Source organism: Perognathus longimembris, chromosome 7 (genome assembly GCF_023159225.1).
Source record: "Perognathus longimembris pacificus isolate PPM17 chromosome 7, ASM2315922v1, whole genome shotgun sequence".
Taxonomy (NCBI): domain Eukaryota; kingdom Metazoa; phylum Chordata; class Mammalia; order Rodentia; family Heteromyidae; genus Perognathus; species Perognathus longimembris.
The window spans coordinates 68,771,121-68,797,016 of record NC_063167.1 but is presented as its reverse complement, the minus strand read 5'-3'; the positions used below and the strand labels follow the sequence as shown (position 1 = coordinate 68,797,016).

General features: G+C 53.6%; 1 protein-coding gene across 5 annotated transcripts; it reads left to right on the top strand.

The window, feature by feature from the left end:
- The first annotated feature begins 769 nt into the window (after positions 1-769).
- Positions 770-24,736, top strand: Kcnc4 (potassium voltage-gated channel subfamily C member 4). 5 transcript variants are annotated; one of them, XM_048351791.1, is made up of 5 exons: positions 772-2,289; positions 13,172-14,108; positions 16,459-16,662; positions 23,207-23,274; positions 23,586-23,624. In XM_048351791.1, exons 1-4 carry the CDS (start codon positions 1,594-1,596, stop codon positions 23,245-23,247), a joined length of 1,878 nt encoding a protein of 625 aa, XP_048207748.1. In that variant the 5' UTR covers positions 772-1,593; the 3' UTR covers positions 23,248-23,274; positions 23,586-23,624. The 5 variants fall into 5 exon arrangements, with proteins under 5 accessions (XP_048207743.1, XP_048207748.1, XP_048207747.1 ...); XM_048351786.1 differs by lacking the exons at positions 23,207-23,274; positions 23,586-23,624 and adding an exon at positions 17,900-19,012 and having other exon boundaries at positions 770-2,289; XM_048351790.1 differs by having other exon boundaries at positions 773-2,289; positions 23,207-24,736.
- The last annotated feature ends 1,160 nt before the right edge of the window (positions 24,737-25,896 follow it).

Sequence of the window (25,896 nt, the reverse complement as noted above, 5' to 3'; positions counted from 1 at the left end):
GTGAAAAGGCAACCTATACAATCGGCTAGGCGAGGAAAAGGGAAAGAGGTTCTGCCAGAGAGGTGGGCAGAGGTTAGAGGTTAGGGGTCTGGAGCGCTTGGGTGTCACCCGGGCTGCAGTGGGAGGAGCAGCAGCTCGGGAGGGGCGGGGAGAGGGGCCGAGGGGGCGGGAGGGGATGCAAGCGGAGGCGCGCAGGGGCGGCGCGCTAGGCTGGGCACTGGCGGCTCGGGGGTTATGCGCCTGAACCGGTATCTGCTGCACCGAGGAAGGCTGAGCTCGGTCTGCCCGGGCCCCGCAGCGTGCCGGGTCGGCCCCGCGCTGCGCCCCGCCCACCCCTCCCGGCGGAGGGCGCGCCCAGGCCAAGCGGGCCCGCGAGGAAAAGGCGCCACCGCAGCGATCGCGGGAGAGAGACGCAGCACCAGCCCCGGGAGTCCCAGCGCCAGCGGTCAGGCATCCTCTACCCGAGTCCACCTCCCGCCGGCGCTCTGCCGAGAGCCAAGGCCGGCGGCCAGCCCAGAGATGGGCAGACGCGTGGATGGCGCGGCTCCCAGCGCCGCCGGATCGCAGGAACCCGGCGCCGGAGCGCTGCGCTGAGACTCCGCTCAGCGCAGCTGTGGAAGCCTGCAGGTGTCCTTGGCCGCCCGGCCGCCACCCCGAGGACTCCTTGGCCAGCGCCCTGTGCCCAGCTCCCCGGAGCAGCCCCGCCTCCCCGGCTCGGCGCCGCGCAGGACGCCCCGTCTGAGGCTCCCCCCGCCCCGGCGCGGCCCCCGCAGCGCGGCGCCCAGTCCGGCGCAGCTCCTGGCCGCGGACGCAGGACTCGGGCTCGCTCCGCGGGCGCGCTTGTTTTCCTGCTGCCGCCTCGCCCTGCGCAGCCCCGGCCCTCCGGTCCTCCTCGCTCCGCTCAGCCCCGCCCGCCGTCCGTGCCCTGCGCTGGATTTATGAATGGGGGGACAAGGCCACATGCCGCCGCCGCCTCCTCGTGCTGACCGCACGCAGCCCGGGCCCGCGGAGCTGCGGCTGCTGTGAGAGCGTCGGCCGGGCCCCGGCAGCCTCTGGGAGGACTTGTTGCTGCCCCTCCGCCGCCGCCGCCGCCGCCGCCGCCGCGGAGAACCCGCCGCTCCCTGGCTCGGCGCAGTCTGGGAGCCCGAGGGCGGCCCGTGTGAGTGCAAGCGCGCGCGCCGCCAACCCCCGGCCCGCTCCGGGACCGTGCACCTCTCCATCTTCTGGGGGGGGCTAGGGGGCGTGTCCCCGGCCCCGAGTGCCCTTAATCCCAAGCCGGCGCCGTGCCTTTGCGTGCCTCTACCTCCCCGGGGCCCTCGCTTGAGTCCTCTGCTCTCGTCTCCTCCTCCGGCTGCCTCCCTCCCCGGCGCTGCCTCCCCAAATCCCAACCACCTGTGCACCCGGGAAAGCCAACTCCTCCCGCTCGGCGCCCCGGGGGGGAGGCAGGGGCAGGGCCGCGCCGCAGAGGGGGCCGCCGCCGCCTCCGGCCGCCTCCTCCGCCTCTCCTCCCCCTCCCCCGCCTGACGCTGCCTCCTCGGGAAGGGTGTTTGGAGGGCAGCGGCCGCCCCAAGCCGGAGCCCCGCAGCGCTTCTTATGATCAGCTCGGTGTGTGTCTCCTCCTACCGCGGGCGCAAGTCGGGGAATAAGCCTCCGTCCAAAACATGTCTGAAGGAGGAGATGGCCAAGGGCGAGGCGTCGGAGAAGATCATCATCAACGTGGGCGGCACGCGACATGAGACCTACCGCAGCACCCTGCGCACCCTCCCGGGCACCCGGCTGGCCTGGCTGGCCGATCCCGACGGCGGGGGCCGGCCCGACTCCGATGGCGGCGGTGCGGGCAGCAGCGGCAGCAGCGGCGGCGGCGGCGGCGGCGGAGGAGGAGGCTGCGAGTTCTTTTTCGATCGGCACCCGGGCGTCTTCGCCTACGTGCTCAACTACTACCGCACCGGCAAGCTGCACTGCCCGGCCGACGTGTGCGGGCCGCTCTTCGAGGAGGAGCTCACCTTCTGGGGCATCGACGAGACCGACGTGGAGCCCTGCTGCTGGATGACCTACCGGCAGCACCGCGACGCCGAGGAGGCGCTCGACATCTTCGAGAGCCCAGACGGAGGTGGCGGTGGCGCGGGACCCAATGACGAGGCCGGCGACGAGGAGCGGGAGCTCGCCCTGCAGCGCTTGGGCGCCCACGAGGGAGGCACCGGGCCTGGCTCCGGGTCCGGGGGCTGCCGTGGCTGGCAGCCCCGCATGTGGGCGCTCTTTGAGGATCCCTACTCCTCCAGGGCGGCCAGGGTGAGTGGCAGGGTGGGGGCCCGGGGCGCTCTCTCTCTCTCTCTCTCTCTCTCTCTCTCTCTCTCTCTCTCTCTCTCTCTCTCTCTCTCTCTCTCTCTCTCTCTCTCTCTCTCTCTCTCTCTCTCTCCCTCTCTCTCTCTCTCTCCCTCCCTCTCTCCCTCCCTTCCTCTCTCCCTCTCTCCCTCTCCCCCCCCACTCTTGTCTCCAAGGGGTGCTTGACAGTGCTGGCAGTGGTGGGTAGGGGCAAGGAGGAGACTGACTTACCACCACAGGCCATCCCTGCCTTCTTTCCAACTCCCTTCAGGGCCCTCTAGGGAATCGCACTCTCCCTCTCCACTGCACGCTCCATCAGGAGATTGCACACACTTGACTTACTACTTGGACTCAGTCCCAGCTGCCTGCTCTGCCGCATCCCCCCACCCCACCTCCAGTGAGCGGGGTTGCCCTCAGTTTGGCTTTTTCAGCCCCTTTGACCAACACCCCATCTTCAGCTGCCCTCCACAGGGCCACCGACCTGGAAAGGTAGAATTTGGCCTCCCGCCAGAGTGAGGCAAGGCTGAAGGATACTGGTGTGTGTGTGTGTGTGTGTGTGTGTGTGTGTGTTAGATGCTTCCATGTTGTGCCACCCCATTTACATCCTGCCAGCAGCTATATGTGCTGGCATTTATGCATTTCAGAGAGTAGGCCATGCCCGGAGGCCTCCAGCACACCTGACATAGGCTGGCATATGCAGGGATGGGGGAATGTTAAGACCGACAGGGTCTAGAACAGTAGGCCCTTCAGGTACCCAGGGCAGTGGCCAGCCACAGGAATCCTGGTGGTGATACCAAATTTGTTGCAGCTCCTTTTCTTCCTGCTGCGTTTCAGAGTGGCTTCCCAGAAAGCCCTGGTTCAGGTTACTGCTAGAAATGGGTGTATGGGGGGAGGGGGAGTACAGGTTGATTTAGGCAAAACCTGCTCTCTCCTTTACCCTCCCTAAAGTAAGCTGCTCTTAACCCCTGTAGGTGGAAAGGGGTGGTGGAAAGGGTCGAAGTCACCCACCTAGTTAGGCATGGGCAGTTAAAACCCTGAAGGAGGTTTTACATTCTTTAGAAAAGAAAACCTTGGTGGCTGTTGTGTGACCTCATGGCCAGCTGTAGCTTAAAGCCCTAGCTGAAGTCTGCAGGAAAGAGCAATGTGATTGGTGTGGTCTAGGGACTGCTTCTTGCTGGGAAGCTAAAGCTGATGGGTACTGCTGACATCCTAGGTTGTCTTGTTCACTAGCCTGATTGCTGCCCTCCCCAAAACACCCCTGTGCTGAACTTCATCCCAGTCAAAGAAGGAAAAGTTCCTCTTCCCTGCCCAGGGGAGGGTAGAGGAGTTAAGAGAATGGGGCTAGACTCAGGGCAGATACATCACCTGCCTGGAAGAGAAGGGAGAAGTAGAGGTCTCAGGAAGCATAGCCAGCCAGGTAGTCCTAGGATTAGAAAGAAGGTAGGAGGTCTTTTCCAGATGCTGCCCTTTGCCTTGCTTTCTTTCCAGCTGAGGCCAGTTCAGAAGGCCAGGGCACAGTAATGCCCCCTAGCAAACTGCTTCTCATGGAGCTTGCTAACTCTGCTAGTGTTGGCTCTTGCTGTTTGCACTAGGGGAGAGAGACACATGCAGACCATTTAGATTCTGGAAGTTGAGGAGTAGGGAAGAGTAGGATCAGCCTCACAGACATAGGGAAAGGGGAATGCCAGGAAGACAGGAGAGCAAGTACTTAGGGGAGCTAGGTTCAACGTCTGCCCATCCTGAGGTCTCTGGGCTATTCACCTCTTGGCTTCTTTCCTCTGTGATTACAAGGGCTTCTGCCATACATGAGTTTATTTCCTCTCCTTTCCCCCTCCCTTCCTTCCTTCCTTCCTTTTTTTTTTTTTGGCCAGTCCTGGGCCTTGGACTCAGGGCCTGAGCACTGTCCCTGGCTTCTTCCCGCTCAAGGCTAGCACTCTGCCACTTGAGCCACAGCGCCGCTTCTGGCTGTTTTCTGTATATGTGGTGCTGGGGAATCGAACCTAGGGCCTCGTGTATCCGAGGCAGGCACTCTTGCCACTAGGCTATATCCCCAGCCCCCTTCCTTCCTTTGTAACTTCTTTAGTGCCAGTCCCGAGGCTTGAACTCAGGGCCTGGCCACTGTCCCTGAGCATTTTTGCTCAGGAGTAGTGCTCTATCACTTGAGCCACAGCTTCACTTCTGCCATAGCTCCACTTCCTGCTTTGGGTGGTTAAGTGGAGATACAGAGTCTCACAGACTTTTTTGCTGGGGCTGTCTTCAAACCACAATCCTAAGATCTCAGCCTCATGAGTAGTTAGGATTACAGGTGTGAGCTACCAGCACCCAGCAAGAATACAGTTTTTAAGTATTAATAACCACTATTCATTGAGCAACCCGTGTAGGTATTTTACTGCACATACTTTATGCTAATCTCTACTCTCTTTTCAATTTAAGGGTATTGCTCTCACTGAACAGATTGAAGCTGTGGACAAATACTTGTCTTGAGATCACACCACTAGGTAGTGGTTGAACTCTCAATCAAAGTCAGAGCTTCATGATCTACAAGCTCTTGCCCCTGCGATTACCATGTACTTGTCCTAGGAACAGAGCTGTTTGCAGGATGGCAAGGTGGCTAGTTTCTGGCTGTGGCCTGCATGGAGTTCTAAGGTTCTGTGCCTCCTTTGGATGACATCAGAAACCCCAAGAGCAGATGGGAACATCAGGAGGGGTTCTTGCTCCGTTACTTCTCCAGGCCTGAGGGCACAGTGCTATGCAGGGGGCTCAGGAGCTATGTACACGCTCATTGCCCAAGCCCTGACACTGGCACACATGCACACACCACCCTTTCCTTGGTTCTGTGTGCATACTTCCCTTCACCAGCAGCCACTATCTCCCTGGAAAGGATTTGTAGCACCACAGGGCAGTGAACTTGGGATGTCCTCTAGGAGGGTGCAGGAGGGCAGAGAAGTTGCACTCTGCCCCAAAGCATCTCTTTGTGAACACCAGTGGGTCATCTGAGTAGTGCATTATGACAAGAGCAAAAGAGGCACAGATGGAAAGTGAGCTGAGCTGATTAGGAGAGCCTGTTGCCTAGCTACCAGCCTGGCCCACGGAGCTGTTACGTTCAATGGACTCGATCAGGTTGCTCACCTCTGCTCTATTCGCTGTGGCCTGAGTTAGGGGAAGGTTGGTCCTGTCCTCATCTCCCCAGTGCTCTCAGCAGAACAAGTGTTCCCCAAGGTGACTTCACAGCCTGTGAGGAACCAGGAAGGACTTGGCACAGCACCCAAAGCTATAGAATCACACCTTCCTTTTCTGAGAGCAGACCAAGGCCTAAAGAATGTGACCCAGGCTGCCTGGCTCCTTCCATTTTCTAGAGGTCTCAGTCTGGAGTAGCCTTAACTCTGCTCTCTGCTGTGTTGGGGGTCAAAGTCTTTCTCTTTTGGCTAAATCGGTTTGTGGGATGGTTTTTCTTCCCATGATGCTTCTCTTCTGAGTGAAGAAGGTGACCCACAGCAACCCCACTGCTACTGAAGGGAGGGTGGTGAGGATTGGGTTTCTCCCTGTACACGCATCTGTGTGGGGATATGCCTGCCCTGTGCTTCCTCTTGCTAACTCCTTGCCCAGGGCTAGCAGGAATTGTTCACTTCTGTTTAGAAATGAAGAAACTGAGGTCCAGAGAAGCTTGCCCCAGCGGCACAGTTGGTGGGACAAAGATTCAAATGCAAGTCTCAAATCTGTGTCCACATCTGTGCTTCTATACTGCCTCCTATACTCCTATACTGTGCTATGCTGCCTCCTATACTGTGCTATGCTGCCTCCTATACTGCCTCCTGTAGCTCCTGCACAGAAGGGGCCTCTGGCTTCCATAGAGCTCAGAGTGGTCATCAAGCCAGCAGGGAGCGCCTCCCTGCTCCTCCCCAAATCCTTCCTTTGCTTCTCCTCCTAGAATTGTTTTGGTGTGAGCCTTCCTCTTTCTCACTTGGGGGACTTACATAAGAAAAAAAAAAAAAAGAAGCAAGGTTTGGTTAGGAGTGAAGCTTTCCCCTGGCCCTGGCAAAGGGACAAAAACAAGGTCTTCTAGGAAAGCAGTGAAAAGCCCTTCTCCTGCCTACCTGTTTCTGAAAGCCTTCTTGACTTTCTGGGTCTGGTTTTGCCTGGGGACCCACTGCTCAATGGCGACAATAGGCTGTGCCCTCTGAACTAGGGTGACCAGAAATCTGAGCCCAAGAGGGCAGTGCCAGCCTGGTCTGGGACAGGTTGTCCACTTCCTTCCTGAGAAACAGAAGAGGGCCGGGCAAAAGGCTCTGGATTCTCTGCAGATCCTGCCTCAGGCAGCCTCTCAGTTCCCTCCTGGCTGGTTTTCTTTGGTGTTTTTCCTTCTCATTCTGAACAGAACTGCATTTATCTCTGAACATCTTGGCTCTGGATGATGAGGTGTTTCTATTTGTCACCATTTGGGTGGGGTGTGGAATGGGGAGATAAACTTGGGCTATTTTGGAGAGGAAGGAGAAGAGCAGGCAGACAGCTGGGCCTTGTGAAGAGGAAGCTTTCTGTGCCCTTCACCTCTGCCACAGACAATGGCAGCCTGGATGCTGGCCATGGAACGTTTATGCCATCCTTGGTCCCTGCCTATGAATGGTGTGCTATGACCCTGGCCCAGCTCCCTGTTGAGGGGTCCTTCAAGCTGTGGAATAGTCACTCCGTCCCCAGTAGGAGCTCCATCAGGAAGTGTGTTTGGCTTGTCCTGGTGAACTGCAGAGGTCCTAGGACCCTGTGTCTGGACGTAATCTTGGGCACACATTTGTCAACCCCAGCCCTCAGGCCAATGAGCCTCTTCTGACTGGAAAAGGAAGCTGAAATTTGCTTGATCTTCTCATTCAGAGAACTTCACTGAGAACTTACTACATGACAGACACCAAGCTGGGTTCTAGAATGTAATAATGAGTCAGAGGTTTTTGTTTTTTGTTTGATTTTTGGTCTTGGGGCTTGAACTCAGGGCCCAGGTGGTGTCCCTGAGCTTTTTTGCTTAAGGCTTGTACTCTTACCTCTGAGCCACAGTGCCACTTACAGTTTTCTGGTGGTTAATTGGAGATAAGTGTCTCACAGACTTTCTTGCCTAGGCTGGATTTGAACCGCATTCCTCAGATGTCAGCCCCTTGCTTAGCAGGCATGAACCACCAGCACCTTCACTGAGGACAGACAGGTAGGTCAGGTGAAGTAGGTAGCAACTGAAAGAAACTGGGTGATAGGAAATGAGTGAAAGGAGTGGAATGTTCTTGGTTCATGCTTATAATCCTAGCTACCCAGGAGGCTGAGATATGAGGATTCGGGTTCAAAGCCAGCTAAAGCAGAAAAGTCCATGAGACTTTTATCCACCAAGACAGAGTCGAAGTGTGGCTCAAGTGCTAAAATGCCAGCCTTGAGCAAAAAAATCTAAGGGACAGCATGCAGACCCTGAGTTCAAACCCCAGGCACACACACACACACACACACACACACACACACACACACACACACAGAAAAGGGGTGACAAGAAATAATAGTAGATGGTTACAAGAGTTGCCATGGTATTCATTTAAAAGTTCAGTATGGGGTGAGGGAGAGAATGATGAATTTCATCTCTACATGGCAAGTAGGGGGGAGATTGTATGAGAAAATAGAAGTTGAGCTGTTTAGGCCTTGTAGGATAATGACTTGACTCTCTGGAATAATTTTTAGAAGAAGGAAAGTTATAAATACATATATAAATAATAAATCTCTGATGTGGGTGATGTCAAACCCTGGAGAGTCAGAGAAAGGGAAGTTTCCTGGCCAGGAGCCCATCCAGGTAGAGGGAGAGCTGCATGGGATATGGAGGCATGATGATTAGGAATGCCACTTGATTGGATAAGGGGTTCTTGGATAGTGAGTGATCTGGGCAAGGCTCTAGGAAGCCCCCAGTGATGGCTTAGCAGAAGCTGAGTCCAGGGAGAGACTGGTTCTAGATGCTGGAATCAGAAGGTCCTAGCTCAGGCTGAGTGGGGCTCCCTTATTCCTAATTGAGCCAGGGGTAGCCAGAGGCACCCTGATGCTAGGTTCTGGACCCCAGTGCAGGTGGTCGCGCAGGATCCAGAAAGACACCTTCTTCAGCAGGCTCTGTCACTTTACCTGCCTCATACTCCAAGATGCTTTGCTCCCTTCCCAGCACTACTTGAGCACTGGGATCTTGCTTCCTGAGGAGGCTCGGCCCCTCACCCATCACCATGGATCTTCCTCTGCACGCTTTGGCTGTGTTCTCAATTTTCCCCTCTCCTACACTTCATCCTTAATATAGGATTTTGGGTATGAGTCTCCTTATGTTTATCTGTCCATCTGTCTCCTTGGCCCTTCTTCCATAGGCTCCTCTCCCTTGTCCCCAATGGTTGTATTCAGTTCCCAATGATTGGTGTCTGTCACCTCTTCCCCTCACTCAGCCTTTGCCAGATTTCTGAGACACTCTTAGCTCTGTGCTGAGTTTCACAAGAATCATTTAATCCTCAGATCAACCAGCCATGGAAAGTAGGTTCTACCCTCATCCCCTCTAACACACCATGCACAATGTAGCCTTAAGGCCTTACACTTTGTGTTCCTTCTGCTTCAGGAACTCTGAAGGCTTTTCCTGGGAATCCCTCCCTCATTCCTTCAGGGCTCTGATCACCTTGTCCTTGTGATCTTACCTGACTGTCCTATTTGAATTTTCTCTCCCATGTCATACCCCATCTCTGATAGTTTCCCCCTAACTTCTGTACTTTCTGACAAGCTATGTATTTTTACTTATTTAATTATGAACAGTTTTGTGCAAGCATGTTTGGGGGTATTTCCTGCCTTTCCCAACGTTTGTGGCATGTTGTAGGGGCTGGATTTCCACTTTACAGCACAGGTTAGTAGAAGAACCAGAGTCGAATCCAGAAGTATGTCCTCTCCTTTTCCAAAGATAGTTTTGTGTGTGTGTGTGTGTGTGTGTGTGTGTGTGTGTGAACATGCATATGTGTGTGCTTGAACTAGGGTTGAATTCAGGACCTGGATGCTGTTCCTTAGCCTTTTCATTCAAGGCAAACACTCTACAACTTGAACCACACCTCCACTTCTAGCTTTTTGGTGATTAACTAGAGGTAAGAGTCTCACGGACTTTCCTGTGTGGCCTAGCTTCAAACTGTGATCCTCAGATTTTAGACTCCTGAGTAGGTAGGATTATAGGTGTGAGCCACTGGTACCCAGTTCAGGACAATCTTAAATAGAGAATGGCAAAGGAAGCTGGCAGTAGAGCTGGTCCAGTAGCTGAAACACCCAGGCCTTTGCAGATGGACAGTACTTGCAGGATCCAACAGCCATAGGAGCCACTGGAAGAAGTGCTGTCCTGGCACACAAGAGCTTCCTGTCCAGGGTATTTAGGACAGAAGAGGAGCTGACTGTGGTACAGCCAGTTCACATTGTTTTGTTGTTGTTGTTGTTTTCCTGTTTGGACATTTGGGCTTCCAGCAGGATTCATGGCCTGCATGTTCATGTAATGGAAAGATCTGGCAGCTTACCATGGAAACAGCACCAGGCATCACTTACCTGATTAAGGGTAGTACCAGGGTGAGAAACTGAAGCAGTGGAACCCCACTGCGCTCACCGAGCCAAGGCTTCTAGCCCAGAGCTCCTTAGCTGTCTTCTTCCCATGTTTGGGCTGAGTGACAGGGAGCTCAGGTGTATGTGCTAGCCCTGCAGAGGGGCCCTGTGGGGCTCAAGCACAAGTTCTGCCCCCTTGCAGACATTGCTGCAGTTACTTCTTGAGCCCCCTTTTGTCCTAGGAAGCCCCCAGCAAAGGGCCTTGTGGAAAAGAAAGCAGTGTTCTTGTCCCTGGGGAAGGCACCAACTACATGTGGGCTAGCCACTTAGGAAAGAACCCAGCTTGGGGAATGATTCAGGGGGAGAGGAATAATAGAGGCTCCGCAGGGAATCTGAAACCTTGGGTAATGCACTGGACAGCTGTGTTCTCAAAAAAGAAGATAGTAAAGCTGGTGTTGGTGGATCTCATCTATAGTGCTACCTATTCAAGGCTGAGATCTGAGGATTGAGGGGTCTAAACCAGCATAGGCAGGTATGTTCTTGAGTCTCTGATTAACCACCAACAAGCCGGAAGTGGAGCTGTGGCCAAGTGGTAGAGCATCAGTCTTGAGCAAAAAAGCTAAGGGACAGTTCCCAGGCCCTCAGTTCAAGCCCCAGTACCAGCACAAAAAATTACCAAGCCAAAAACACCAAACAAACAAAAAACTTAAGTGAGTGTGCTTCTCCCCAGGAGAGTGTTCTGTGCCTCCTGAGTTCTGAAGAGTGTCCTTGCCGACTGCAGGAGCCCAGGAGGTGGTAGCCAAGGCAGGCAGCCATGTAGGTGCCCTGGCCTGTGGGTGAGACAGTCCTCCCTCCCGGCTCTGCTCCCTATGCTCGCCCCTTGGCAGTTCTTCCTGAACTTGTTTTTCCACATCACTAATTAACCTCATGCTCATGCTCCCAGGTGGGGCAACTCTCCTAGCTAACTGTTCCTGAGAGAACACACACTTCCCATGCTTCCTAGCTGTCCCTGCCCCTTCTCCAGCCCCTTTTGCTTCTTGGGGAAGGCGATGGAGTCAGGAACACACACACACACACACACACACACACACACACACACATCACTCACCACCAACAGGTGCTTTTACCAGTTCATCTCTGATGGCCAAGGAGAGCCACAGGCTGCAGCCATTTGCCCACAGCCTTGTCAACCTGCATTGGCTTGGCTTTTGAGGATAGCAAGGTTACTGGAAATTACCCTTCCTGGGGAGAAGCAGGCAGGATGGACAGTGGGAGATGGGGGCTCTGTCTTAAGTCCAAAGCACACACATCTCTCACTTGATATAGCAGGCATCAGGGAGTTGACAGGAAGGCTTGATCATTCAAAGTTGGCATTCCTGGGCCTGGAAAACAGCCTTGCCGAGGAGGTAGTGAAGACACAGTGGTAGGAAAGGAATGTATAGACTTTGAAGTCAGTTTTCAGTTCTACTGTGGTTTCCATCTCTCCTAGGCTGTGTGATCTGAGACAGATATGTAACCTCCTGATCCTCAGTCCCTCTGGTGTAAAATGGGATGATATGACTTGCCTCCCGGATGACTGGGGAGCATGAAGGTGGTGATGCATACAGACTTCCTAACAGTGCGGGGCACAGAATGACAGCTGATGAATGTCTGTGCTCAAAGTTCCTTCCTTGTACTTGTCCAGCTCCAAAGGCCCCAGCGGTGCTGCTTCTTGTCTTGTTTGTCTGATTGCCCTGGGTTCACCATTGGTGTTTTGCAGTGCTAAGAACAAACTGCTCCTCCCCCTCCCCGTACAGATGCCTCAGGATGAAAACCTCTGAGAAACAGATCTGCCTGCAGCTGGATGGAAATCCTGGCACAGCAAGCCTGGGGTTTGCAAAAAAATGGGGACAAGACCTTCCTCACCACCCCCCCCCACCTCTATTTAGCCTCAGTCACCTGCTCAGGAGGATGCCTAACCACACCCAAGCAGGACAAGCAGTATAGTCAGGGAAGGAGATAAGACCCCAGCAACAGGGCAGCGCTGAATGGCACGGCATGAATAACAGATGAAGGCTCCGTAATTGGTGTTATTACACATGCATCTCATCTCCATTCATAATGATTGGACACTTAAGCCTAGCTGTTCCTCTACCGAGTGCTGCTGTCATAATTCCAACGGCAGCTATCAGGATCAGTCACAGCCACAGTGATCCTGATAGGTGCAGTTCATTTCTCTGTAGAGCTCAGTGTCCATTTCCAGGAAGGGCAAGACTACCCTGTCACCTGCCACTGGCATGCTGTCCTTTCACAGACTTACCATCTACACAGTCATCAGGGACACACTAGGTGGGCCATAGCTAGAGCTGTGGTCAATAGGATGAGCCAGAAGAAAGAGGTCCATGCCTGTGGACTAAATTTGGATGTTAGGATTGCCAAAGTAGGGTTACTAAAGTTGATGGCTAAGCCCTTTACCTCTGGCATTTCTCACAAGGTTTGGGTGGGTCTTGAAATCTGTATAATCGGTTTCCAGTGAACTGGTGCTTCTGGTCACACACAGGCCCTTGCTTTGAGGATCACTGTCTTAGAGCTAGCTGACTTCAGCAGTGGTCAGTGCACACAGCCTCAGCCACGGAGCTTGTGAGAAAGGTAGGATTGCAGGCCCTACCCAAAATCTCCTGAGACCAAATCTCATTAGAATTACTTTTCAGCTGATTTGTAACCCATCATGGTTTAAGAAGCCCTGAAACAGGAATGAAGCTAAGGTTGGTAAAACTACCGCAAGAAGGGCCAGGCAGCTGTTATTCCTTGACATATGGCTTCCAGCCAAGGGCAGCCTCTGTCTTCTGTGCACTGTGTGAAGACAGGAAATATTGCTCTAGCACACCAACAAAGGTGTATTAAAACCCTCCAAAGAGGTAGCCAGTAGCTCACAACCTGTAATCCTAGCCACTCAGGCTAGGAGATCTGAGGATTGTGGTTCAAAGCTAGCCCAGGCAGGAAAGTCCTAGAGACTCTTATCTTCAATTAACCATCAAAAAGCCAGAAGTAGAACTGTGGCTCAAGCTCTAGAGCACTAGCATTGAGCAAAAAAAGCTAAGAGGCTGTGCCCCTGCCCTGAGTTCAAGCCTTGGTACCCACATTCCTCCATACACACCCTCCAGGGAGGGTTCTAGCCCTTAACTCTTGAATCCCACCTTTAATCTGAAAGACTGTGTGGTGGGAAGCCTGTGTGTTTACTCTCCACATCCCTGTCCCCAGCAAGGTCTATCCATCCTTGTCCTGACAGCTTCCTTAAACTCTCCTCCCTGGCCCACAGGTAGTGGCCTTTGCCTCTCTATTCTTCATCCTGGTCTCCATCACCACCTTCTGCCTGGAGACCCATGAGGCCTTCAACATTGACCGCAACGTAACTGAAATCCACCGGGTGGGGAACATCACCAGCGTGCGCTTCCGCCGGGAGGTGGAGACGGAGCCCATTCTCACCTACATCGAGGGCGTGTGCGTGCTGTGGTTCACGCTGGAGTTTCTGGTGCGCATCGTGTGCTGCCCTGACACGCTGGACTTTGTCAAGAACCTGCTCAACATCATCGACTTTGTGGCCATCCTGCCCTTCTACCTGGAGGTGGGACTCAGCGGCCTGTCCTCCAAGGCAGCCCGCGACGTGCTGGGCTTCCTGCGCGTCGTGCGCTTCGTGCGCATCCTGCGGATCTTCAAGCTCACGCGTCACTTCGTAGGGCTGCGTGTGCTGGGCCACACGCTCCGCGCCAGCACCAACGAGTTCCTTCTGCTCATCATCTTCCTGGCTTTGGGCGTGCTCATCTTTGCCACCATGATCTACTATGCAGAGCGCATAGGGGCCAGGCCTTCCGACCCACGGGGCAACGACCACACCGATTTCAAGAACATCCCCATTGGCTTCTGGTGGGCTGTGGTCACCATGACGACGCTGGGCTACGGGGACATGTACCCCAAGACGTGGTCCGGCATGCTGGTGGGGGCACTGTGTGCACTGGCAGGGGTGCTGACCATAGCCATGCCCGTGCCTGTCATTGTCAACAATTTTGGCATGTACTACTCCCTGGCCATGGCCAAGCAGAAGCTGCCCAAGAAGCGGAAGAAGCATGTGCCCCGGCCAGCCCAGCTGGAGTCGCCCATCTACTGCAAATCAGAGGAGACCTCACCCCGGGACAGCACCTACAGTGACACCAGCCCCCCTGCCCGGGAAGAGGGTGTGCTGGAGAGGAAACGAGCAGGTGAGGAGGGTTTGGGGAGGAGGACCCCTTTTCCTTCAGTGTCCCAGGGAACCCCTCTTGGTGAACTTCAGCCTTGGAATATTTGGTGCTGTGGTTTATTATAGTGGCCTCAGTATAAGATGTACTGCTAGGGGGCTGTAGGTGTGGTTCAATGGAAGAGAGCCTTTCTGGCAAATATTGAGTCCCTGAGTTCAAACCCTAATACCACCAAAGGAAGGAAGGGAGGGAGGGAGGGAAGAAGGAAGGAAGGAAGGAAGGAAAGAAGGAAGGAAGGAAGGAAGGAAGGAAGGAAGGAAGGAAGGAAGGAAGGAAGGGTGCCTGGACATCTGAATATCAGAATCTATAGAGCATTCCATCCAGCACAGCCTCTGATGGACAAGTGTGGTGTTCTGTTAGAAGCCCGGGAGGACTGTGTGCTGTGTGTCCCAAGACAGGGCACTTTCTCTTTGAACATAAACTTACTGTAAGGTAGGAATGTTAAATCTATACTGTAGCCCAAGATGGATAAGACCCAAATGAGTGAAGCACTTTGAGAAGTTAAAATGGCTTTACAAAAAGCTGAACACTGCCATTAGCCAGAGAGCAGGGCAGCTGTTCCTCCAAGGTGCATCAGCGCATGAATCACCTCTTTCCCAATCAGCTCGTCTGGTGTCTCTGGGCACAATAAATGTGATAACGTAACAGCAGTGGGTGGCTGCCTTCTGTTCAGCACAAGCCAGAGTGAGTCCTGGGCTCAGGGTTTGACATGGATGGAAAGGAACCAAGAAAGGAGTGGCCCAGACAGCCTTGGGAAGGGGGGAAGACAGAAGAAGCTGATGTCTGCCTCCCTGGAAGGAAGGTCCTAGGTGTGGACTCTTACCTTTTCCTGTAAGGAAAGGCCACCCAGGAAAGCTCACCTGCACTGGATTAAGAGACGGAAAAGGGAAATCAGCTCCTTTCCCAGCAATGCAGGCTAGGCCGGAAGGTGGGAAAGATACCAGTGTTAGGATGGGCTGGGCTGCTGGGAAGAGTGGGGTGCCTACTCAGTTGGAGGACTGCTGGATACCAGACTAGCCGCACTGGTCTGCACCAAGAGACTAGGCTCTGGGACAAACTGGGTGTAGTCCTTGCCTGAGTCAGGACACTCACCTGTGGTTTCTTGGCCCTGTGCCCATAATTCCTGCAGGGCCAATCCCTTCCTGGGGTCTTCCCTGGTAGACACTTTTGACAGGACTGTACCTTGCCCCCAGGGTTTCTCATCCCATCACAGTTGTGCTCCTTCCCAATCTGTGAACATAAGTGTCCCAGGCAATCCTTTCTGTCCTCTGAGGTCCATTCAGACCCTCATATTTAAATGCAGAGCTCCATAGGTGCACTCTTCAATGCACACATCACTGAGGTCCTGTCAGCCATGTGCTTAGCCTGCCTGGCTGTTTGCTGTCAATGTCAGAGCCACCATCTTGAGACCAAGTGCCTCACCACCTTACTCTAGCACACCAGGCAGCTGCTTGACAGAAGCAAGGGGTGAGGCTGACAGTGCTGCACTGCGGAGCCAAATTGGAGCCTCTTCCCAAATGTCTTCTTGACACAAGGAATCTCTGAGCAGAGGACCCCCTAATCTTTTGGGCACTGGCCTTGTGCCTAGCTGCCTACTGAACAGAACACCCACCCTAGGTGGTATAGTGGGACACCATGAGTACGTTTGACCTTTCTGGTGCCTCCTCTCTCCTCTCTCAAGTCTGGGGCATGCACAATCACCCAGAGCCAGCCTGAGCTAGACCCAGGGGAAGTTGGGTCTGCCTGCCAGCTGCCTTGGACTGATCTCCTGGTGCATCCTCAGCAGGCTGGTGTGAGGAGTGTAGCTGCAGGGTGTCTGTGCTATGTTCCAACTCCAGGGAATATTCTACAGACCAGTCCTAGACTGGGAAAGCAGCCACTTTGAGAAGCAAGCACAGCCAGTTGGTGCCTCATGCCTATAGTCCCAGTTACTCAAGAGGATGAGATCTGAGGATCGTGGTTCAAAGGCAGCTGGGGCATGATAATCTGTGAGACTCTTATGTCCAGTTAACTACCAAAAAGCTGGAAGGGGGTTGTGGCTCAAGTGGTAGAATGCTAGCCTTGAGTGAATTAGCCACAGAACAGCACATCGTCCACAGTAAAATTTTAAAAAAGAAGAAGCAAGTACAGCATCCTGCCTGCCATTGGCCCCTGCCCTAAACACAGGCTTGCTCCCTGGCTCTGGTAACACTCCCTCTCAGTGACCCTAGGCCCCTCCTCAGGTTGAAGAAGAAACATCCTGGGTCTGGGATCTGAGAGACCCCAGGTGGGCCCCACAACAGCCCTCTCAGCCTCTTTTCTGTCTGCCCTTCAGACTCTAAGCAGAATGGTGATGCTAATGCGGTGCTGTCTGATGAGGAGGGAGCTGGCCTCACCCAGCCCCTGGCCTCTGCCCCTACCCCTGAAGAGCGCAGGGCCCTGCGACGCTCTGGCACACGGGACAGAAACAAGAAGGCAGCTGCCTGCTTCCTGCTCAGTGCTGGGGACTATGCCTGTGCCGATGGCAGTGTCCGAAAAGGTATGGTTCTCCAGGCCGGGAAGGTGGGGAGCCCCCACAAAGCTGAGAATCCTCAACCCTCTCCAAAGAGCTTGAGGTCCCCTCCTCCCCTGAGCCCATGGCCACCCTCTCCTCTGCCTTGGATGCACCCCCGCTTTTAGAATTGGTACTCTGATCTCCCAGTCTCTTGATTAGAAAAGCTTCTAGGATCTCGAAAGAGTCCATAGAGCCCTCCCTCTCCCCAAAGTGCCCATGGAGAAGATCAGTGCTAGGGAAGTTTGAGGGGACACTAGGCTTATCCCCTCTCCTCCATTTTTATCACCTCCACTGCCTCTGAGACCTGCTCCTACCTTCAAGCCTGGCCCACAAGTTCACTGCCATCCTTTCCTTACATTTTCTGAATAAGAGGCCTTTCCTTCCCTAAGGAAGTAGTCCCAGGAAATACCAGATTCAGGTCTTCAGAGAGCCTACCCAAGGCCCCATCCCTCCCATCCTGCACCAGAGACCTGGAGCCCAGATCTGCAAGTATCCTAGGATGTCCTCAAGGGAGACCCATCTCCTTCAGAGTGATCTGAAGGATCTGGAGAGTTGGGGACCATCCCCTTCCCTACCTGATGAGGAAGGGGGTGGGGATTCTAACATCAGGCCTTGAGCCCACTGTGGGAGCAGGGCAGAAGTCAGGCTGTGGAGCCAGGGACTCCTGGCCTGGAAGAGAGGGTAAAATGATCAAGGATGAGCAAGGGCCTATGGCCTTGAGACCAGATAAGTCTTCTTCTCTGGTTTCTGCTTATGTATATCTTTCTCACCTGCCCCTGGGACCTAACCCCGTAAACATCCTCCCTTAATTCTAGGACAAGTCCTAGCTCTTCCTAAAACAAAACTCATCCCTACTTCTCTGGCTACTTCTCACCCCCTGCTTCCCACTGTTCTGTACCCCCAGATAGAGGCCAGGTTCAGTGAGGCAGGGGCAGGGGCTGCAACAAGGAGAGTGTGTGATGTCTGTGGCCCCCGTGGATGTCATCTGGCTGCCCAGGTGGGCTCCCAGGGCGCCTTCTCAGGCCTTCTAAGTGCCACCATTCCCAGGAGATCCTCAGGCCACCCTGACTTTGCCTGGCCCTGATGTGTCTTGGGTGGCAGAAGAGGGATCAGCAAGGTGGCATCTGGAAGGAGACAGCCCAAAGGCCCCAGACAAATGGCTGCAGATGGAGAACAATCAGAACTCATAACTCACTTGTCACTGCTGTGCCCCAATCCTCAGGCCTGGGACGTGCCCTCCTCTCCCACCTTCTGCTTCAAATATGCAGTGTGCTACATCATCTAGCCTGGCTCTGGCTGGAGCCTGCTAAATGGACATCCTTAAATGTGGGGTGCAGAGAACCCCATCCCCATGGAGGACTTGAACAAACAGAGCCAGTGCCAAGCACCCCTACTTCCCTTCCTGTGCTTTGAGGGTCTCAGTGGAAGTAGAGGTGTGAGGGTACAAGTTAAAAAGTCCCAGTGTACTGGAAACAGCCTCACCTATGAAAAATAGGTGCATGTGCACTCAGCAATGGAGCTTGCATCCCACCCTGTCTCTCTGGGGGTGCCGTGGGGCCCAGCTGCTCTATTTTCAAGATGCCTCCACACTGCTTCTTGGCAACAAGCATGTAACTCAGCCAATTAGAGTGACCTTCGAGAGGGAACAGGTGGGTTGCTGGGAAACAGGCCCTGCTAAGCAAGTGTGGCAATTAACATCGCCAAACTCCCAGTGCACATTTAACAACTTTCCCCACATCATACAGTGCTGCACCTCTCTTTGAACAGCTACATGTAGGACCAGGAGAGAATGGGTCTGGACTTCACGGAACCATTAGCGCTGACCCATCATTAAGCTGTAGCTGCCCTTGCATCAGAGTATCAGCTTCAGGGAGGAAGGTGGAAGGTTCTAAATTGGGGTCTCTTAGGGTGGAGAAGATGGGTTCTTGAGGCTGATGGGGGTTGGCCTTTGTGCAGCTGGGTGACCCAGGAGCAGGAGGAGAATTTAGCTTGGGGACAGGACAGAACAAAGATCAACTGGCTGTCAGTCCTGAACCCAGTCCCCAGGAACCCAGGAGACCCAGAGGCCAGGGAGGGTGAGGGAACAGATCCCACCATCTGGGCTACTTACCAAGCCAGAGTCCCCTGAAAGGTGCCATGGAGCTGCTCTGAAAGAGCCATGCCCTTCTGACCCATGTGCCTTTTCTTCACCAAGGCCGTGAAAAGTCCCGGAGTCTAAACAACATAGCTGGAGCGGCTGGAACCAGTCTGGGGCTGTCTCCATTGGCATCGCGGTACAGCTCACCCTACCCTCCAAGAAAGCTCCTGCTCTCCCATCCCTTCCACTCCCTCACCAGCCCCCCACCCGGCCACTCAGCCCCTTAGCTGTGCCTCTGGGCACAGGGACACACACTACAAGCAGGCACAGTCACCTGCCTTCCAGTTCCCTTTCCTCCTGGGGCTGGAGGAAAGCAAAAGGAGAAAGTGGTCAGTCAGTCAAGGAACATCTAGGCCCCCAAGCCTCTCCGACACAACACCTAGCTCCCCAACATGCTCAGCAGTGTAGCCTGGACACAAGGGGAGATTACTGGGATGCCTCCTACCATACCCGCCATTTATCTGATCTCTTCTGAGCCAGAGGTGCCAGCACACTTAGGATGGGTGTCTCTGGGCTCGGCTTCCCTCTCAAGTCCCATGGCTGATGGATAGTAAATAGTATATCTGGAATCACTTAGCCTTGCCAGGGAGCCTTTTTTTTTTTTTTTGGTACCAGTATTGGGGCTTGAATTCAGGACCTGGGTGCTGTTTCTTGGCTTTGTTCACTCAAGACTTGTGCTCTACCACTTACACCACAGCTCCACTTCTGGCTTTTTACTGGTTAATTGGAGATAAGAATCACACAGACTTTCCTTTCTGGGCTGGCTTTGAACCTCATTATCCTCAGATCACAGCTTCCTGAGTAACTGGGATTACAGGCACGAGCCCCTGGTGTCCATGAGGCCCAGGTTAATATTTTTTATTATGCATTTCCATTACTGTGGCCTCTAACCAGTAAGCAAATAGCATATTGGTCTGTCTGTCTGTCTGTCCATCCCATACTGAGAACAGCAAGAACAAGGCTGTCATGTGGAGCATTCTCTGCTGGCCTAAAGGGGTGAACAGGGTCCCTGGGCCATGCTGTTCTGGGAGCAGGGGCTTGTGTTTTCCAGCATTGGCCTAGGTTGCAGATGGAGGCTCCTTGGGCTTCTAAGCCTTAGGGCAGCCTGGCTGGGTACAGGGAAGCTCTCTTCCCCAGGGGCTTATGCCCAGATTCAGCAGTGACACCCAACGGCCTGCCCAGCATCCCATCTGCATCCTGTGCCACAGCCATCTCTACACTGCTTCTTCTGCTTCTGCGACAAATTGCTCCCTCTCCTGGTCCCTCTGATTCCCAGCCCTGCCTCTGAGTCACCTGCCGCTCCCACCCAGCCTCTGCTCTGTATTCCTGCCAGAACGGGGACTCATCTAATTTCTATAATTAAGTGTATTCATTTACCTAACGAGCCCGGGAGCACAACAGGTTTGTGAGTCATTGAGTGAGCAGGGGTACACCTTAGGCAGGGACAGCTGAGGGGAAGTGAGGCGACAGAAGCCATCCTGCCTGCACCTGCTGCTGCCAATCCCAGGAAGGCGTACACCTGCTGGCTGGGCCCTCCCCCCAGCAAGCCCCTTCCTCAGCCTGGGACCTAGGAAGAAGAAAGAAGGCCTCAAGCCAAGACATTTCCTGTTTCACCTGATGGGAATTAGACCTGACAGCAGAGCCCTGCGTCTGGCAATTTTTAGAGTCAGATTATGCAACTTGGTAGAGGGAGTGACTAAGGAAAGTCCATATCTGCTCCCTCCAGAGTGGCAAAGATAGGCCTGGCAAGACAGCTTTAGGGATCTGGCAGGAGGCTGGGAAATCTGTAGCTTACCTCAAAAGGTGGCTGGGGGAGAAAGATCAGATTGTTTCCTAGGGTTGGGGTGTGGGGTAAAACCTCAGCCAGGAGCTTCATTATTTTAGTGCATCTAGCAGCCCTGAGCAGATGCTGGATGGCCCTCTAGAAAGGATACCAGTCCTACTGTGGCTTCTGAGGCTGCCTGCCCCTTGCTGTCAGAATGAAGTGACCCATAATGTTGAGAGCAAGTACAGGGACATCCCTATGACCAACCTACAGAGGGGACAGGCCCTTTAGGAGACAGGATGGAGAAGCCTGTGGAACAAGATGGAGATGCCCTTCCCTTCCTCCTCTCCCTCAGAGCCAAGACAGAGCCCAGCTCCTTCACAGCTGGTCCAGCCCTGCCCCACAGGGCTTCTGGCACCGAGGGTCTGGGGTCTGATGGGGACACCATGAGCCAGGTGTCCGGTTTCATATGGGTACCACAGTTATTTTCTCTGACATGCCGTTCTGGTTCGGGAAGCTGAGGCAGCTATTTTGGAGGCAGTCCTCAAGTTGTCAGGAGCCCAAGTTTCCACGGCACCCACCGCCTCCTCCCCTCTTCCCTCCTACGGGGATGGGCATGCTCATAGCACCCCTGTGGGGGGCACAGATGTCCCTGGGCAACACAGCGCACCAGTGCCAGGCTGGAGCCCCTGGTGCCTGGAGGAGACTCCCACACTCCCCCAACCCCACCTGCTTTAGAGGAGAGAGACAAAACCCAGTTAGGGGGAGCACTTGGAAAGGGCTGAGTTCCTAGAGGCCTGGGGACAGCTACTTGCACAAGTCTCAAGCCTACTCAGGCCTTGGGCAGTCCTTCTGAACAGTAGGGTCTCTCCTACCTAAATCTGAGTGCAGTTTGCTTTTCCTTGTGCTGGACTTGGATTCACACCGATTACTTTGGCTTTTAGAAACCTTTTCCACTGCTGGGACTTAGATTCTTCCTGCAGAACACAGAAGTATCATAAGCAGGAGCAGTTAGCATCTTCCAGTCTGTCCCAGGGCTGGGCAGCTCCAGAGGCTGCTTTGCAGCTCCCCTGTTTCTGAGAAGAGTGGCTGTGAGATGCCATCGGAGGGGAAGAGACTGTTCAGGCTACAGCCAGGCTGACAGGAAGAGGAGGAAGGAAGGCAAAGTACTTGCTAAGTGACAGTCCTAGGGGTTGAACCCCGGGCCTGGGTGTTGGAGTTTTTTTGTTGGTTTTTTTTTGAAAGTGCTTAACTGGAGATTAAGTCTTGTGGACTTAATTCTTCAAGCTGGCTTCAAACCACAGTTCTCTGATCTCAGCATCCTGAATAGCTAGGATGAAAGGCTTGAGCCACTGGCACCTGGCTGAAGAACCTGGAGTCTTGAAGCACCAATGAGCTAGGACTGCCCTTCATAGAATACTTAGGAGAGCAGAGCCTCTGCTACCCTGCCAAGAGTCACCCTTTGAACCTTTGGCCCAACCCTGATAGGTCAAGTAGGTAAGATTCTAAGGTAAGATAAAGTCCTCTGTGAAGAACTTCCCCAAATCTCTGAGAGCCCCAAGGAGGGTGAACCAACTCATGAATGTCAGTGAAAAGCCCTTCTCACCCCAGTCCTAAGATGTTAGGACTTAGTAGCTACGGGGGTGCATCCCCTCCCCTAGGGATGGGGGCCAGTGGCTGGGTATTCTTGAAGCTGTACAAACAGGTCTTTATTAGGAGCACTGTGTAAGAGCACAGCACTCTCTGCTTGCCTTCAGAAATGAGGTTCTAGCCAGGTGCCAGTGGCTCATGCCTGTAGTCCTATTATTTAGGAGACTGAGATCTAAGGATCGTGGTTTGAAGCCAGCCTGAGAAGACAAATCCAAGAAACTCTTATCTCCAATTAACCAGCAAAAAGCTGGAAGTAGAGGTATGGCTCAATTAATAGAGCTCCAGCCTTGAACAGAAAAAGTCAAGCCAGAGCATGACGTCTTGGGTTCAAGCTCCGGTACTAGCACAAAAATGGGGGAGCTCTGATTTCCTCTGGGAGATACTTGGGGCCTCAGAACACTAGTGGAGCAAGGGGCAGTGTTTAAGGAGGTGGCTGGGACCCTTAGTATTAAGGATATAGAAACAGTATCACTCTGAGATGACAACACTGTGTCCCAGGAAAGTAACTGAGGCTTTTCAGCATGGCATGGACTCCAGGGCAGAAGCTCAATCTGATGATCCACATGCAGGATCACAAACACAGTATCTTCCCAGGTTATCCTAGTTAATAGGCCTGAAACCCACACCCACACTGTTAGCCCAGTTCCCTGACCCATGCCTCAGCACCCCAGGTTGAAAAGGCAGTACCAATGAAGACCCTGAAGGCTTGGGTTGCTCTGTAAGATGCTATTTGCCAGCCTTCTCTCCTGAGGCTGCATGCCCTCCATCTGCTGAGACTGGTTGCCACATTGAGGGTAGGACTTGTCATGATATGACTCTGTGCTCCAGAACCTTCTTCACCAGCCACCTGAGATAATGGAATAGCCCAGGATGGTGGAGAAAGATGGAGATATTTGTGGGATGGTTTAACTGGGGTACAGACAGGAACCAAAAGTCACATCAAGAGTTTTCCTCGCTGCCTTCCTGCTCAGCTGTAGAGTTGGTTATGGTCCCTCTCCTTACTACACTGGAACTCTGAAGACCTGAGAAGCTGGTTGTTCCTGGAGTGAGTGGCTCCTTGCACCCCTTTAGCCTGGAACTAGGTTGGCAGAGGGGTGGTGATGAAGGGCCTGCCCCACTCTCTGGCCCATCTCTGCTCCTCCTTACCTTAGCCTTGGGATCCCTATGCCTCCAACTCTACTCTTGGCCTGTTCCTTAGCCCTCAGCCTGGGGATTCACAGCTGGCTTCCTTCTAACATCTTTTTCTTTGTTTCTCCCTTTCTTTTGCTTTTGAACTCTTGTCGTCCCCTCCCCCAAGGCAATGTTGAACCGAAAGCGTGCGTCCCAGTGTCTCACACCTGTGCTCTTTAAACACAGAGACCTGCCAAGACGCCCTCTCGTCCAACTATGCCCAGGCTGAAGTCCTCACCCTCTCTTAAAGCGGCACCAGCGTGAGAGACAGACAGACAGACAGAAAGCCAGAGACATAGGGAAACTCTGGAACCCAGACACGAATCTTTTTGCTGAGAGACTCCTATATCCTTGTTTGTATACCAGACGGGTGGAAAAGCTCCCATGTGACCCTTAGGACCCAGACCATCTGGGTCCTGCTGTTCTGTTCTACTGTACATTGAAGAGATATATATGCACATATAGTATCTATATTCATACATACTATACTCCTGTGTGTAGTGCACGTGCTACTGGTGGTCTGTCTTCTTTGTTAGGCTTCGTCTCCCTAAACCCGCTCCCTCCCCTGTTTCCCATCCTCTTCCCCTTCCCAGATTCCTTGTTTCTTCTGACTGTGTGTGTGTGTGTGGAATGTCCCAGGAAAAGTGATACCCCCCCCAAACTGCCCATCCAGCGGGGTGGTCCCAGGCTACTCTCTCTGGGGGTGTTTCCCCTGCCAGCAGATGGCCTATTGGAATCTGTTGAAGGTGAGACTTCCTCCCATCCGTCCCCACCCCTGGTCACTGCTTCACTAGCCCAACCCTACTCCAGATTGGGACTCTACCTCCCACCCCACACTCCAGTTGTGGGGGGACATCCGGGGCTCCTGTGTAGCCCAACCACTCCTTTCAACAACCTGATCTGTGCCCTTGGCAGAGGGGGGCATGTCGTTATTTTCAACTTTGACCTTTTTTGTCTCCCTGGTCGTATGTTTCTGAAGATGCTTCTGGGCAGACGGGCAGGGAAGGGGTCTGTTTGCCCATCTAGCTCAGGGGTCTGAGAAGGGGACGCCTTGGGTGAGAGGAGACCAGTTGCAATACTGTACTTCCTGGCCAGTGGCCAGAGGATGAGTGCAATAGCAGAGGCCAGGTGACCCCTTCCACCTTGGCCTCTGCCCCTCCCTCGGCCTCCCTCCCCACTCTCTTCCTTCCCTGCGCCTCCCTGGTGTTGGTCAGTCCTTTTCTAAAGCTGTACCTTCATGTGTGTCTGAGGCATGCCTAGGCTGGGCTCTGCTGCCCTGTCTGCATGCCTTCAACTGTCATGCTGTGCTCGAGCCCCAATAAAGACATTCAAGTGTCCTGCTGCTCCTCGTGTGAGTGTCTGTCTCCTTTCCAGCTCACAGTCTGTGAGGACCTCACCTCTTATACCTGAGTAACACAACGTACCTGGTCCTAATCCTACCCCACTGGGGATCCTCTGTGCAGCTCTTCCCTGGACTGTACTCCTAGAGATAAATGCTCAGAGATAAGTGAGCTGCCCAAGGCCCAACACAAAGGAACTAATGTAGAACCCACAGCTCTCGGGCAGTGTCCTGGTCTCCACTGCTGCTGCCTGAAAGCCACAACATAGATGCATTCCTTGTTTAGGGAGGTCTACTGTGAACCTGTTGTTTGTGTAGAGGGCCTCCCCTTCCCTGCAGCTGCACTAGCTCTAAGTGAGCCATGGCCCTGGGGAGGCCTAGTCACTGAAACGACTGAATGGCTGGTGGACCAAGACCAATATAGGACTCCTGGCATGATCAGGAGTTTTTTTTGGTTGTGTGTGTGTGTGTGTGTGTGTGTGTGCGCGCGTGTGTGTGTGTGTGTTGGTACTGGGGCTTGAACTCATGGCCTTGACACCATCCCTTAGTTTTTTGTTCAAGGATGATGCTCTCTCCCTTTAGCCACAGCTCCACTTCTGGCTTTCTGGTAGTTAATTGGAGATAAGAATCTCATTGTTTTCCTTCCCTGGGACCAACTTGGAATTGTCATCCTCAGATCTCATCCTCCTGAGTAGGTAGAATTTTACAGGTATGAGCACCCAGCTGATCAGGGACTACTTACAGATGGGGGGTGAAGACACCTGGATCCAGATAGGATGTCAGACACCACCCAATACCTTCACTGTGCTCCCAGTCACTTAGAGGCCGTACACAGTGGGCTTACGAGCAGGGAAGCCCTGCTGTCACTCGGCTGAGTCCAGAGCTCAGCTGTCAGCATAGTGAAGTTGATCATCATTGAGAAGAGACCCTGCAGTTTCATTTTTCAGTGAGCTTTATAAATCTTATGGGTAACCCAGGCCACAGGTTGATCTCTCCTTTCTGTTACCTTCTTCCTCACTCTCTCTCACTACAGACATAAACTGAGGCACACAGATGAGTCTCTGCTTTGTCTATCTGCCATTTACTGGCTGAGACACATCCCTTGAGGGGATAATAACAATACCTATTCTAGAAGCCTTATAAGAATGTGGCCATGTT

Coding starts and splice junctions, on each gene's coding strand:
- Kcnc4 (XM_048351786.1), top strand. CDS start 1,594: ATGATCAGCTCGGTGTGTGTCTCCTCCTACCGCGGGCGCAAGTCGGGG. Junction 2,290..13,171: donor ACTCCTCCAGGGCGGCCAGG/GTGAGTGGCAGG, acceptor CCTGGCCCACAG/GTAGTGGCCTTTGCCTCTCT. Junction 16,663..17,899: donor CGATGGCAGTGTCCGAAAAG/GTATGGTTCTCC, acceptor CCCAATCCTCAG/GCCTGGGACGTGCCCTCCTC.